The sequence below is a fragment of the Berghia stephanieae genome, chromosome 5 (genome assembly GCF_034508935.2).
Source record: "Berghia stephanieae isolate SIO BIC M18660-M18661 chromosome 5, UCSD_Bste_1.3, whole genome shotgun sequence".
Taxonomy (NCBI): domain Eukaryota; kingdom Metazoa; phylum Mollusca; class Gastropoda; order Nudibranchia; family Aeolidiidae; genus Berghia; species Berghia stephanieae.
The window spans coordinates 4,966,263-4,982,723 of NC_088364.1; the positions used below are offsets into that span (position 1 = coordinate 4,966,263).

Consider the following 16,461-nt stretch of genomic DNA (forward strand, 5'->3'; position numbering starts at 1 on the left):
AACCCTTCTTCAGCCAACAACAGCAAAAATTATGAAAACATAAATACATTACTAAAAAAACAGATAGTCGGCGAGGTAATGTATTTATGTTTTCATTGGGGTTTTTTGTTGTATAATAGTTTCATAGTATGAGTGAATTGTGGGTAATAATGTCTTATTTATAATTAAGCACTTTGAGGTTTGGACTAAACATGATATAAAAATGTGTTGATTATCATCATCATCATCATCATCATCATCATCATCATCATCATCATCATCATCATCATCATTTATGAGAAACCAATGGGACGTCAACCAACAGCACCTACCTGGCCTGCCTCGTCCACAAAGATGTGGGAAAAGACTCCATGCAAATCAAGTCTGGTCAAATGAATGGAATTCTCCACTGTGACGAGAATAATCTGGTACTGCTTGATGACTTCCTTTGATGGCAGGCCGAACTCGCCCTCCTCTGTGACATAACAGTAGGGGTACACAGTGGCACTGACGGTGTTCACCTTTCGCCGCCTGTCAAGGATTCGTAAGATCTTGTGTTTGCCACCCAGCTTCTTACGGAACTCATCAAAGTGTTTGGTGATGTACAGGTCGGCAGCACTGAAAACAAAAGGTCAGATACATTTTTTTTATCCGTTTTAAAGAGTTCATAACAGTTGCAATACTTTTTTGAGAAAATATGAACATTTGGATAGCTGGTTCTCTTAGATCTGTTGGAAAGTATTTGCAATAGACTATCTTCCTATCCAAAGGATACTATTGTACATTTCACGCTATAGAAACCAGGATAAACTCTGGCTACATAGGCAAAATGTCTCACAAAATCACCATGCTCAATGTGCTTGACAATGTTTCATTTATTCCATACAGCAAAAGTCACTTTTTAGACATCTTTCTTGCAATAGCACACTCACCATATTTCATCATGGGCAGTCACTTTGTATGCATTTAAACCTGAGTTAAGTGGGGTTATGTGTCCAAAGGACAAATTGTGAGGGCCAGAGTTTTCCAATCATTGTTAGTAAGGATAGAACGAAGTTGATGTAACTCAGGTCTTTGTTATTGTTTTTTGCCATCCATGTTTATGAGTAGTTCTCACTAAATTGTATTAACAATGTTGTGAGTTTCTTAGCCAAGCGCATACTATCTACTCAGGCCATTGACCAAGCTCAACATACCTCGATTTAGTTGTTAGTTAAAAGGCGAGCCACCATATCACTGAGCTTACAACATCTTATCAGTGCAAATGAAAAGGAAGAGAGAGGGGCGGGGGGGAGGGAGGGAGCAGGGAGAGAAAGACAAAGAGAGAGAGAGAGAGAGAGAGAGAGAGAGAGAGAGAGAGAAAAAGAGAGAGAGAAAGAGAAAGAGAGAGAGAGAGAGAGAGAGAGAGAGAGAAAGAAAAAGAGAGAAAGAGAGAGAAAGAAAGAGAGAGAGAGAGAGAGAGAGAGAGAGAGAGAGAGAGAGAGAAAGAAAAAGAGAGAGAGAAAGAGAAAGAGAGAGAGAGAGAGAGAGAAAGAGAGAAAAAAGAGAGAGAGAGAGAGAGAGAGAAAAGAAGAGAGAGAGAGAGAGAGAGAGGGGAGAGAGAAGAGAGAGAAAGAAGAAAGAGAAGAGAAGAAGAGAGAGAGAGAGAGAGAGAGAAAGAGAGAGAGAGAGGAGAGAGAGAGGGAGAGAGAGAGAGAGAGAGAGTGAGAGAGAGAGTCAAAGAGATGAGAGAAATGAAATCGAGGTTTTTCAAAACAGTGAATGGCGCCTCTGGCACGGTTCTCTGTCTTCCTCCGGTGCCCGTGCCGAAGGGGCCGTACATGATGAAAGGAGGTGAGTACATGTCACGGTCAATGACGATATGTCGAACTGCTTTCATCTGGTCATCGTTCAGGACACTTGAACTGTTTCCATTTTTTTTTTTTTTTTTTTAATTGAGTGTATATGTGTTTGGATATTGTGAATTTTCGAAGGGTGTTTTTTGGAGGGATATTTTTAGGATTTTTTTTTTGTTGTTGGTGAGAGTAGGGGTGGGGATAGGAAAGGGAGCAAGGTGAAAAAGATGGAAGGAAAAAAATGGAATTGATTGAGGATGGACTCAAATTTACCTATATAATAAATATACATTGGCTGTCAACAAAATTAAATAATGTAATGTGCTTTGAGCATGAATGTGTCCCTATGCCTCCAATGGTTTCATGTCCAAATGGTTTAGATGCTGAAAATTAGACTTTATCCTCCTTGGGTTGAGACTGTAAGTTTTATTGGAGAGAATTAATATAGTTTTTGATAGCATCAAAAATTAAAATGACATATTTCTGATCATTGTCAGTTTAAATTCACTTTCCAGCATTTTGTTCACCAACATATTTCAGGCAGAGAGTGACGAAATCATTAGTAATAAATGAGGCTGAGATAAAAGGTTGGATTCAAAATAGTTGCCATAAAAATACTCTAATACAGAGTTATTTGAAAAACTAAAAACAAAATTCATGTTTATCAGTCTCTTTGGCCTGAATTGGGGGTCCCTATAGCTCAGTTGGTAGAGCACTCGCTTCACACACAAAGGGACCGAGATCAATCCCAGGTGCAGTTGAGATTTTTTTCTGACACCCCCCTGTCTACCCAGCAGTGAATGGGTAGCTGAGTCTGTTAGATTTGGTGGACAGTACTTTGCAATAGACTAGCATCTTTTCCAAAGGATAGCAAGCAATTGCTATAGTCCATTTCATGCTATAGAAACCGGGATAAACTCCAGTTCCATGAGCCCAATGGCTCTGAAGGACTATTATTTTATATATAGCGCAATATCCACTAAACATTCTCAGTGCTTTACAGAGAGTCCCTGACCAACAGCAACATGTAAAATGTAGAACGAGACATGACGCCTGTTAGGTGATATAATATTATATATAACAGAGGCAATGCTGTTAACGGCCATGTACTAATTATACACTGGAATAAGGTGAGAGAACGTGAGAAAAGAGCTTTTTCCCCAAGGACTCAACTATGCACTGAGCGAGGCTCTCACCCAGGACCTTCCAATTAGAAAGCGAGTGTCATACCAAAGGACCACATAGCCGCACTACAATAGGATACAATATCAAATTCAGAAGAGTTGACTGGTCTGGAAAGATTTCTAGATTTTTCTAAACCCTTCCCTACCTGATACTGACATCCCGACATTTTATGTGGCAAATTTTGGGAAACAAGAAGTCTATGGTCTTTTGTCACGAATTTTGTCATTAGTTTTTCAAAAAGACTCAGTATGAGTATTTTATGTGGCAAATGTTTTGAAAACAACCTTTTGGTTCAGTCTAAAATATCAAATTTTCAAATTGAGCTTTTATACAGCACAATATTTCACTGAACGTGCTCAAAGCACTTTACAAGGGGTCCCTGGCCAACAGCAACATTTAACATGTAGGACGAGACATGACGCCTGTTAGGTGAGTACAGTGAGAGAATGGGAGTAAAGAGTCTTCTCCAAGGTTTCAACTATGTGCTGAGGAGGCTTGAACCCAGGACCTTCCAATCTGAAAGCAAGTGTCTTACCACTAGACCATATAGCCGTACAAAAAAAAGGCATAAATACACAATACATACAATATCACAGCGACCAACATCCTATCACACAATACTGTCATGACCCAAAAAAGCAGTAAGTACGTTTGGACTATTATCATATAACAAATCCAGATTTAGAGATGTTCTGTTCCACGTTTTAATTTGCTGGTCTTACTTACTTACTTATCCGAACCAGCGACCACCTGAGCTCTAGCCCTTCGGTCTTGTGCCATGACGTAAAAGTTAGACATCTTTTGTAGTTGTTCCAGGTGACTATAGAGTGTGTTACTGATGCTTGGATTTGGTGGGAGGAATGTGCATATGCTGACGATTTAGTTATGTGGCATACTACGAAGCACCTACCAATAGCCTCCAATAGAATAAATGAAGATTTAGAAAGCTTAAACACCTTCTGTGATAAATGGAAGATAAAGTATATTGCAATAAAATAGTCTACGCTATATTTACTAAGACCCATCGTGTTTCCAAGAAAGAAATAACACTCTCCATCCAAGGCCATCGACTCGCGAAAGAAGAAAATCCCACATATCTAGGCATACAGTTAGACAGACAACTATCTCTGAACAAACACACTCAGAATGTAAAAATCAAAGCCACAAAGAGACTCCAGTTACTAAAACGACTAGCCAGTACTAATTGGGGAACAGACAAAAACTCGCTTCGACAACTCTATTTAGGCTAAGTGCGTTCCGTCATGGACTACAATTTAGCCCTCCAAAATGTAGGTCGTAAAAACACACACAAAACCTTGGACAGAGTACAAAACCAAACCCTTCGCGACATCTCCGGTGCCCTGAGATCGACACCCACAGCAGCATGTGAAATAATTTGCTGGTCAAAACTCCATAATCCTGGGACATGCAAGGGTCATTTCCATACACATAAACAGTCCATTTTCATTTTAATTTCTTAAAATTTTTCTCAGATTCCTAAATGGGGACAGTCCCGATTTTATCACGACAGTTGGCAGCTATGCAATATCAAATTCAGAAGAGTTGACAGCTCTGGTAATCTTTCTAGATATTTCTAAACCATTCCCTTCATGGAGGGGCAGCGTGGTTCAGCGGTACGGTCTTAGCTTCATACCCAAAAGGTAACGAGTTTGATCGCCCACCGCTGCGCTGTGTGGCCTTGAGCAAGTCACCTTGCCCCTAGCTCAATTTGCGACGCTGCACTGAGGCTGATGCCTGGGTTATTCCAGTCTCCCCTTGGAATAAACCCAAGAGACAAAATTTCCCCTATGAGATGAATAAAGGGGATTTTTTAAATTTTTTTTTTTTTTTAAATTTTACCTCACGCTGACATCCCGACCCAACAACGGTTTGAACTTTAGCACGTCAGGAAACAGGAAGTCCATGGTCTGCAGATTATCCAGGGCGTAGTGCATGCGGCAGAAGAATAGTCGGTCCATCTGGAATTGAATCTCCAGGCTGCTTGTCTGACCCGATACCAAGTTCAAGGTCTTGGCAGCGGATTGGCTGACGGAGAGATAGAGGTGGTCCTTACCTAACCCATCGTAGCCGTAGTTGATCTCCTTTACCATGAAAGCTTCATGTACCTGGGATGTGGATGACGTAATTATTTTTATTATCATTGTCATCATCATGACCATCATCATCATCATCATCATTATTATTATTATTATTATTATTATTATTATTATTATTATTATTATTATTATTATTATTATTATTATTATTATTATTATTATTATTGTCATTATCATTATCATTATTATTATTATTATCATCATTATTATTAATATTATGACTATTATTATTATCATCATTATTTTATCAATATCATCATTATTCTCAAAGAACATAAGAATGAAATCACAAGTGCCTTTCATTACTTACCGTGTTTGACTTGGACAGTGCTGGAGCAATGAGAGCAGACTGCACGCTACTGATCAACAGCTTTCCGGCCTCTGTGTCCTCTGTGACCGCATCAGACAGCGGAACCTTCAGGAACACCTCTCCCTTTTGGGCCATGATGAAGACGTTGTACTCCTCGATGCGATCAAACACTGCGACATCCGCAACTACATTATAGCTAGGGACAGAAACACAACAGAAATACTCCCAGTTGGAGCCAATATATAATAATACTTCCTTCGGTCACCAACCTCACATATTGGAGCCAACATAATAATACTCCCGGTCACTGACCTCATATATTGGAGCCAACATAGCAATGATACTTCTGGGTCATTGACCCCTCTGAATATAATATTATGACCTTAACTAGAAAATGTGTAATGATTGACTATAGAGAATGATGACAAAATAGATCATAACTCACACTTTAAAAAAAATTTTTTTTAAAACAAGACTTCACGTTTTTTTAAAAATTCCCTCTATTGAAATACTGAATTGTTGCCTTGAATGCGGAATTGTAGAATAAAGACCAATTTAACCGAATGATTCCGCGAAAAGCGGAAGAGTAAGAGCCTCTGGATGAATGTGTTATAAAATGCCTTAAACTCAAGGACTACACTGAGGGCTCAAATTTGAGAGCATTGTCACCTACCTAAGTTATTAATAACACAAAAAAAAATATATAAAATAACAAAACTAAATAAAAGAGGAGAAAAATATGCATTTGTTAAAAAGGTTGCAAAACAACATCCTTGCATACAACTTAAAATCCATCTGTTAACACCAACCTGGCCACAATTCGATGACGAGTAATCTCCTCCAACTCAATCAGTTTGTGCATCTTGTGTACGTAGTTGTGCCGATTCAACTCCTTCAGACTGTCCGACGTGACAATGTCGTCTACGGACACGGGCTCTTTGTACCGAACCAGCAACTGATCGTCAAATTCATCGGGGCCGAGGTCGCCAGCGCGGATGATGGTCTTGGTCTGGCCGGTCCAGCGATCAAAGTCAAGATTCTTTCGAAGCTCCTCAACCTGAAATGTTATATTGATGATAATTACTGATGATGGATACAAGTGTTGGGCTCTTATCAATACCAAAATAGGGTTGTATCCCGATACTGAGATATTTTTTTTTACTAATACACTTATATCATTCATCATGATATATTTGTATCAAGTGATCAAGGGCAATAACTCAATAAAAACAATAATAATATTTATTATAATTACAGTCCACTCCGAATTATCGCAACACCTTGGGATCAGCGAAAATGTTGCGATTTAACCAAAGTTGCAATTAATCGAACTTGAGTTTCCTGTCCACTATTGCAACATTTTGCACAAATATGGTAAACTCCCACCAGTTGTTGTAAATATTGTTATTAGTTCATCACAGACAGCAATTTGAAACAAAAACCATATGACAGCCCTGTATAGATTTTGACAAGCAAAAGCAGCTTTGATGCAAACTGAGATCTTATCAACTCTCAACTTTCACTCTTTTTCTCAACTTTTGTAAGAGTCAAAGAGATTAGCCGCGATGAGAGACATGGACTCTCACCAAACCAATTGGTCACAATGCACAGTTGTCAATCCCAAAACAAAGGATTTCACTCTGTCTATCTTTACAACTGTAACTGTCTACCTGTTGTCTAGGCCATGCCCAGCCCCCTCGCCTCCTATCTAATTGTCACAGATGACCTCATAGACCCATACTGCAAAGCCCCGTCCTCTTTTGTCTCTCATAGGGTGGTGACACACTACTGTAGCATTAAACCCCGCCCACTCTCAATTCTTCAACCTGTCATGATTTCGTCAACAGTAAAATTCAATCATGAGGTTATGTTTGATTGGTTTCTTGAATTTTCCACTTTTTGAGGTAGAAAATATGTTGCGATTAAGCAAAGTTTGTAGCAATTAACCAGTGACTTTTATATAGAATTAATTCCATTTCTTGGAAAATGTTGCGATTAATCGAGCTGTGATTATCCGGAGTGGACTGTATAATGAAGATAATAATGATAATGATAAGGATAACGATAATTATAATAATAATAATAATAATAATAATAATAATAATAATAATAATAATAATAATAATAATAATAATAATAATAATAATAATAATAATAATAATAATAATAATAAAATAATAATAATAATAATAATAATAATAATAATAATAATAATAATAATAATAATAATAATAATAATAATAACAACAATAATAATTTTAAGTGCAATCCACCACTGTCCCCATTTTATAATTTGAGTAAAAACTGAACAACGTTCAATACTATTAATCTCATATTAATACAAGGAAAACAGTGGCTTGACAAAAACACGTAATTTTCGAAGATTTTTCAGATTTTTCAAATCAGCACCATTTTACTTTCTTTTTGTCTTTTTTTAATTTGTAAATTTAATAATGGCTGGCATCTCTTAACAATATAGTAATAATAATAATAATGATGATAATAATGATTATCTTTTTACTTAGCTTCATTTATATCACAAAGCCTTTACCCCCATGAACTTACCTTGGCCTGCCGAGACTGATGGCCGACGTCCACCACAATCTTGCGAATCAGAACGGGTCGGGAACCAAAGTCTAAAGCCAGCCATTGTCTAAAGGATCCAAACAGACCAGCGTTGAAACAAATCTGCAAAAAAACGGAGAGATTGGAACAGGTCGACAATGTCATTGGTATGCTGCAAGAAACATCCATATCAGCATTCATTTTTGGAGAAATAAATTGTTTGTTAAACAAATCCTAATTATCTTCAAACCTGAACAAGTTGAATGAAAAATATTGAATTCTGAGCAAATCGAAAGCAAAATATTTAATTCTAGGCAATTGAATATAAAATAATGAATTGAATGCAAAATATTGAATTTGGGACAAATTGAAAGTGTAAAATATTGAATTTTGGGCAAAGTGAATGAAAAAAATTAATTCCGGGCAAATTGAAGGCAAAATACTTAATTATGGGTCATAAGCTCTCTGTGATGAAATACCAAGATGAAATTCGACATTCTGCTTCAGACTGGTATCAGAAGGAGGTTTATCACATGCCCTTAATTCACACACAAAATCATTTTATCTTTGACAAATACCACACAACATCATAATAACCAATGACACGATGTAAGGTGTCTGTATGTACACGTGTATGTGTGTTTGTGTGTGAGCGTCTGTGTCTGTTTTTGTGTATGAGAGGAAGATTAAAGCACGGAAGGGAAATGTTACCTGCACTGTGTAAGAGTGCTTGGCCCCCTTCTCTTGTACAGCAACAAATGCATTCCCAGCACACACTTGGTGTTGACTGCCGTCTGTGGTCGACAGGTGGAAATGTAGTCGATCCTGGTTCAGCAACAAGGACACCTTGTCTAGGGGTTTCTGGCATGGCAAATGATCAATTGAAAAATCAGTAAAAACTAAGAACTGTCAGCCCATGATAGAGGTAAAACAGGATTTACTTGTTAAAATTCAAGATTTTGACTTATAATCAGGATTTTTAAATTTTTTTTTTGTACAACGAAAAGCATAATTTGTTTTTTTCCTCACAAAAAAAAAATATTGATCCTTTTTCTCTTAGAAAGTCAGATTAACTGTCCTATTACTTTCATGAAAGACGAAAATTTGTACTTTCACTTTTGTTTCAAACTTTACACCCAGGAATAGTGAGATTTAGAGTTTAGGTCATGAAATTTGATAGAAGTTTGTCACACAAAAATCTCAAAGACCCAGACTTAATCATAATAATAATTTAAAAACAACATACATATATATATATATATATATATACAGTAAAATTACTTTAAACCGAAAGAAGCTAAACCGAAAAATACCTTAAACCGCAAAGAATTTAATAAATTGTACTAGTTTCTTCATTATCTTTGTACTAATTCTTACGATGAACCGAAATACTTATAAGCAGGACTTTCTTTAAACCGAAACAACTTGAGAACACCTTCCCTTTTTCTCTCTCTATTTTTCTTCAAAAATTCAGGAAGGTGGCCCCACATAATAATGCCCGGAGATATTAAAACGAAGAGCGTAAGTATAAGATGAGGGTGAGGGGTGGGGGGTAGGCAAACACTTCAATCACTGCACTTGGGTTTGGCCAGCACCACAATCGCAGACTGGAAAAGGAAGACAACGGATGACTGGCAGGCGAAAAATGAGGAAAGAGGGGGAGTTGGGGTGTAGAATCACGCAAGCGAGATGTTCTCGCTCGTGTGTTGATGCTTTGGAACTGACTGGATTTTCAACACGACAATAAGGAGGATGGGGGGGTAGACATGGACATGCCATTTCATTTCCACTTTGATTGAATGTGTGTGTGAGAGAGAGGGGGGGGGGGGGTTCTATGTGGTTAGGCCTTTGAACCTAATGGCTTTTCAAAAAAAGAGGGGTGTGTAGTAGACAGCTTAGCATTGACACGCCTTTTCATTTCCATTTCACTTCACCTCTGAGTAGTTGTGCATCATTCATTATCAATTATCGCACAGGAACTTTTGATCTTATTTTAGCTTTACATTTTACTAAAAGATGTCTAAAAGAAAGCACTGTGCTTACATGTTGGAGTTTAAAATCAAAATACCATGTGAAGTTGATGAAAAAAAAAGTTGATCAAGACGGAGATATGTAAAAAAACACGGCATCCTGAACTCAACTCTTTGAACAATTTTGAATTGAAAACGAAAACCCCCAAAAATATTTTTAAAACACACCAACAAAAAAAAAATAATAATAATAATAAAATTTAAAAATAATAATTTTTAAAATGGTTACGAAGACGGCATTTGTTTAACAACTACATTTAAGGGGAAACCCATGATACGATTAAATGAGCAAATTTCTTAAATAGTTACTACCCTTGAAAAACATCGCAAAATGGGAACTTGCTTTAAACCAAAATGTCTTTGAACCGAAATGGTTTAGAAGGTCCCCAAAATTTTGGTTTAAAGTAATTCTACTGTATATATATATATAACAAAAATAAATAATAATTGGGAGTAAAACACCACCAGCAACAACAAGATCGACAAAATCAACATCAACAAGAACAACAGTGACCACCAGCATCAAACCCACCAGCATCACCAGGCCTGCAAATAAATATCTACCTTAGAGTGTATGGTGAATGTCCATATATGGGAAGCATCTTTCTCCTTCTTGAAAATTGCTTGGGTGTGATCACATTTCACATCCACCCCCGCAATGGATTCACTCAGCTGAAGAAGGGAGAAGAAAGACATTTACTAATAAATAATGCTGTATTCCTCAAATGAAACCCCACTCTCAACAAACAGTACATAGAGAATGAGATGGTCCCAAATGAACATGAACAATGACATCAACGAATAGACAATTCGATTTGGATAATAGGACAATGCTTTTTCTATTTCTTTTTTTTTTTTGCTTTACAGTATCATTTTGGATCTCATTTTATAATCCTTCTGTTTTATTTTATCCCTCCATTGATGCATTCATTCTTTTATTTTTGCATTCATTAATTACCTCTTTATTATTGTCATTATTACTATTATAATTATTATCATCATCATCATCATTATCATTTTTTAAATTCTATTTTTCAAATATATCTGAACACTGTGGTGCTATATAAGTGCAAATGACAACTCACAATATTAGCACTCTTGTCGCTTTTGTTGTATTCCTCCAGTAGAGTTTCTGTGTAAGAAAACATGTGTCGCTGAAGTGCCATTTGGCGTTTCATCTTTCGGAACTCGTGTCTCTCCTTCCACTCGTCAAGCTCCTCTTGACTGTGGGCGTATTTACACAGGTTGTATCGCTCGGGCACTGTGGAGTAACGGCATGACTTGCTGTGCATGTGACTGGGGAAACAATATGGAGGAGTGTAAAAGTGGTAATAAGCTGCTAGAAGTTGTGGACTGGAAAAAGTAAGAAACACAAATGAATATAACAGCTTCAAAAAACATTCCAAGATTTTTATACGGAGAGGATGTGCCTTATAATTCTTCGTCAATCTGGTTTTTTAGTAATGTATTTATATATTTATTGTTTTGTGTTGTTGGCTGAAAAAGGATTTTGAGCCCGAAACATTCAGTGTTTTTGTTCTTTTTTTTTAAAAGTTATATTAATTTTGGAGGAAAGTAAGGGTGAGAGATGGGTACAAGAAAGCAAATTTTTTCTGTATTGAGAAATAAAGCCCCAAAATCATGTTGAGTTGTTTGGGATTTTTTCTTATTAATCCTTTGAAACCTGATGGCTCATGGAACCAATGCGTGTCCCATATTTTCGTACTGTTAAATTGAGAGAGATAATCGCTTGCTACTCTTTGGATAGGATACTAGAGCAGACTTGCCTATTTGAAAATCTAAAAGTTCGTTATTTTTAGGAGATAGAAATTGTAATTGCTATAGTTGACTTTAAAAATCAACAGTTTACCCACACAGGGATTCTATAACACTTCAAAATCCTTAAAATGATGTAGTCTGGCATCTACTTTCATTTTCAACAAGTTTTCATGACGTAAGAGATGCTCATGAAGGTCTGAAATTGGAGCCAAAATTTCGTAATTTTACGAATTGTTCGTGGCAGTTGGCAGGTCTGTACTAGAGTATGACAAAAAACGTCCACAGACTTTCCAATCATAGCAATAACTAGATAAGAGTCGACCAAGAAAAGAATACAAGTGGCAGGTTTTTTTAATAGGCATATTCAGAAGTCAGCATTTGGTTGAACCAGTTTGGTCTCCATGCACGCCTAGACAACTTCCTGGCACCATCAACTCACCTGGCACAGAGCATCAAGCTATCCGTCTGTCCCCAAGGGGGTTGTCTGAAATTCCACATGTGTTCTCTGTCCCACAATACATTGTCCTGGTTTAGGTTAAAAAAAAAAATGATAAAAATGAATGAAAATATTAAATATTTAAGCTCTACTGCACAATGATTTATTATTATTGTTTTATTTTGGCTAAAAAAAAATTTTTTAACTTCGAATATCGATGAATCCTGTTAAGAGATTAGAGGATGGCACTGTTAAAGTAAATAAACTACACAACGATGGGTCATGAAATTGACTGCTCCTTACTGAGGAAAGGGGGTCCCAATAGCTCAGTTGGTAGAGCACTCGCTTCACACACACAAAGGGACCGAGATCGATCCCGGTTGCAGTCGAGATTTTGTTTCCTGACCCACCCCATGTCTACCCAGCAGTGAATGGGTAGCTGGTTCTGTTAGGTCTGGTGAAAAGTACTTTGCGATAGTCTAGTGTCCTACCCAAAGTATAGCAAGCAATTGGCACTGAATGACTACTTCAGTGAGGAAATGTGAATTATATTAGAATACAATAATATGAAAGGTCTGCAATGAATACAATGGTGTGTCGTCAAGTATCATCATCATCATCATGGCTTATCCTCCTGGACGTGGCCTCCATAACTGCCAACCGAAACAAGCCTCTGTCCTGTACCATCCTTACACATCCAGTCACTGGCTTAGTGTCATCCATTCACTAAAGTCTTGTGACCATCTTCTTCTTGGTCTTCCTCTCCCTCCTTTACCTTCCACAATACCTTCTAGAAAAATCTTTTCAAGGGTGTCATGTCTCTTGATTTGTCAAAAAAAAAGGCAAGTTTAGTTTCGGTATCATCTTGATGAGATATGGCTCCCCAATGCCCAGGGACTCTTTCACATTTTTATTAGTTCCAGTTTCCTTTGCTGACCAGTTAATGCAGAGAATTTTCCGGTAGTATTTCATTTCAAATGCATTGATTTTATCCTCATCGTTTTTTGTGATTGTCCATGAAGCATAGGAACAACAACAAAATATTAAATATAAACATTAACAGGGGTGGGACTCCCCAAAAGATTGTTCCAGGCTAAAAAATTAGAATATGAAATCAGAGGATCAAAACAAATAAAAATCAAACATTTTCACAAAATTCCACAAATCCGAGAAAGAATCCTGTTATATTTCTGCAGTGGGCTTGTGTGTGTGTGTGTGTGTGTGTGTGCGTGGGTTTGTGAATGTGTGTGCATCCTCTCGTGTCTCATTTATCATTTTGTTGACCAAGGGGAAACCCGAAACGTCCATATCATTTGTCTTTGTAAATTGTATTGAAGCCTCCACACTGTTTAATGATTGTCATTCTAAGGCCTGTAAAGAAAATAAACACACACACACACACACACACACAGAGAAGACAAAACACAGGGACCAACCTGGTGTTTAGAACTGGCACAGTGGTCATCCCATTGGTGCTGGCTGTTGCAGCTAATGCTACAGTAAGGACAGTATAACTCGTTGATGTCAAGGTCGCCCGGTGCAATGATCTGGCTGACTGGTTTGGCATGGGATGTCCAAGCAGATGGCTGACTGTTCGCCAGACTCACCACAGATTCCCCTGTGCTTATTTTGCGAGTTTTCGCTTTCTCAATTTCCTGACATCGGGCTGCTAAATCACCCAGCTTTTTGACTGAAATTTAATGAAAATAATGACAACAACAATAATGAAAATAATAATAATAATAATAATAATAATAATAATAGTAATAATAATAATAATAATAATAAATTGCTGTGACTCCAAGGTGCTGGGTTCAAGTCCTGCTTTTCACTCAGTTTCCTACCATTCTCAAGTATAAATGATTTCTGTCACAAAAACAAAAACAAAAATTGTAATAGAGCCCTATAGGTGTCGTGTCTCATATGCTCATTGTTGCTGCTATCTTGGAACATTCTGAAAAGCAATTTTGAGCATGATTAATGGAGCTCCTTTATTTATTGGGTTTTTTTTTTAAAACATCTTACTGTTGTATTTAGACATATAAGTCCAGGTCTCCAGCTCTTCCTTGGAATGAGGGAAGGTGCAAATTTTTTTCTGGCACTTGTTTCCTGCATTGCACAGAACGAATTTCATGCCCTGGGGTACACTGGGTGGCAGACTTCTAATCTCTTTGACGGTTGTCAAGGCAATGAACACGCTGTTCAACTGTGTGGAGGGCGAGTGGGTGGGTGGGGGATACAGAAAAAAGTATAGATAAATATAATTACTTATCTTATCTTACCTTACTAAAGGCTTAATATTAATATAGGAATTATCCTTTAAATGCCTCATACAACACTTTAAAATTATGGAATCTCATATAGCAGGCATTGTATCATTCACAGACAGTTTTACACAACTTTGAATATAGGGAAAATATATATCAATACGAGAATGTAAAATCTCCTAACTATTAAGAACAGAATTAAATCCAAGCAATAACGTCTACAGCAATATGATCTTTGCTTCGTACCTATAAGGTACCAATTCGATTCCCTGCCAAGACAAGATGTGTGCCTTTGAGCATATCTCTCAGGCCTGTAAATGGTTGGTGAAAAAATTGTCTGAACTTTTTGAACACGCGAAAATAGACACAACAGGACAAAAATATGGACACAACACAGATATGACACGTCGATTGACTAGTCAAATCATGTCACTTTCCCCTACTTATTTATAACGAGGTCCTTATTTTATGGTATCAAAAAAAAAAAAATCCCAATTATTTGACGTCCCAGGTCTGAGTTAGTTGTAAAATGAAAGGAAGAGAACAATTCCTACCCTTTTGAAGGATGTGTATCTTCGCTCCTGTTTGTGTTAAATGTTTACGCTGATTCTTTCGTTTATTTGGATTAATTCTTATAGAAGAAGAAGAAGAAGAAGAAGAAGAAGAAGAAGAAGAAGAAGAAGAAGAAGAAGAAGAAGAAGAAGAAGAAGAAGAAGAAGAAGAAGAAGAAGAAGAAGAAGAAGAAGAAGAAGAAGAAGAAGAAGAGGAAGAAGAAGTGGTGCGGTGGTGTGAGAGCTTTCAAAGAAGAATATATATTTCGAAGAAAAATAATTATTTCGCATTATTTTTTTTTTCCAGTTCACATCGGGACTGAACCAAAGAAATATAGAGACTGAGAAATAAGAACCGGAGGAATGCATGTGTGTCGGTAGCAAAATAGAGAGAAACCTTCCGGTCCAGTTTGACACACTTCTGTGTGTGCGTTATTAACTGATAGACGGCATGTTTTGTCTTTGATGCGACAAATAAAAAGGTTTTTAGTTTTGTTTTTTTTTAAGTCGGCATTTGAAACGGAATAAAATCTAATTTTTTCGAGGAACGAAATAAAAGTCTTTTATTTTCTTTTTTATTGGTTCTGTTCTTTGGCGTTACGAATTTTATTTTTACTATTATCTTTTATTTTATCTTTTTTAGCACTTATAGAGTAAAGTCGTACTGTCGGAAATCCGACAATAGACGGAAGATTTACAGGCCTGATCTCTTTGCCTTTGCTCAGTTTTTGGCACAACACTAAGGCTAATGTCTAGGTTAATACAGACCTGCCACTTCACGAAAAAGGAAATCAGTATGACATTGTAAAAAAATCAGTATCTGGGGCAAAAAATCAGTATGAGACGTAAAATTAGAGGTCGAAGCATAAGAAACAATATTTATTAAGAAAACATAAGGCTTTAATAGCCTCCTTACCTTTTTGGTCGATCCCAAGTGTCACAATTTGACACTTATCACTCAAACTAACCAAAGCGTCACAACCTCCCCCCCCCCCCCCCCTTATTTTTCCCCAACACCCAAAATGGCACGCACAACGCCAATCTGGCAATCGGACTACTAACTTATTTAAAGATGGTGGCACTTGGTAACGAGTCAGAAGCCAGGGACCGCGGTGGTTTACCAGTACAGCTCGCTGTCGCTTCACAAAGGAAATGAAAACTAAATAACGCGCCGTGTGTGTTTTCTATCTGTGTGAGGGCATCACAAAGAGGCTCGCTACGTCATGTGATCTATCGAGGTATCGCGGGACAGGTCAAAGTTCACAAGACTTGAAAATTTTAACGTGCAACGTAAAGCACAAAGTAAACGTAAAAGAGAGGGGTGGAGGGCTGCGGGCCCTTGGTCACTTGGTGAAATCGGTACGATCGGCATGCAGATCGGGAAATCGGTACGATCGGCAAGTAAAT

At 37.3% G+C, this 16,461-nt stretch overlaps 1 protein-coding gene across 1 annotated transcript in view; it reads right to left on the reverse strand.

Moving 5' to 3' along the window:
* Positions 1–16,461, reverse strand: part of LOC144973840 (3'-5' exoribonuclease HELZ2-like) — a 72,957-nt gene that overhangs the window by 34,235 nt on the left and 22,261 nt on the right. Inside the window, exons 11-22 of the mRNA XM_078916732.1 lie at positions 14,262–14,442; positions 13,673–13,926; positions 12,240–12,325; positions 11,107–11,317; positions 10,586–10,693; positions 8,703–8,852; positions 7,992–8,114; positions 6,236–6,483; positions 5,427–5,622; positions 4,860–5,125; positions 1,755–1,883; positions 312–597 (exon numbers count right to left, since the gene is read on the reverse strand). Coding sequence (XP_078772858.1) covers positions 312–597; positions 1,755–1,883; positions 4,860–5,125; positions 5,427–5,622; positions 6,236–6,483; positions 7,992–8,114; positions 8,703–8,852; positions 10,586–10,693; positions 11,107–11,317; positions 12,240–12,325; positions 13,673–13,926; positions 14,262–14,442 — 2,238 coding nt within the window. The remainder of the gene's footprint in view (positions 1–311; positions 598–1,754; positions 1,884–4,859; positions 5,126–5,426; positions 5,623–6,235; positions 6,484–7,991; positions 8,115–8,702; positions 8,853–10,585; positions 10,694–11,106; positions 11,318–12,239; positions 12,326–13,672; positions 13,927–14,261; positions 14,443–16,461) is intronic.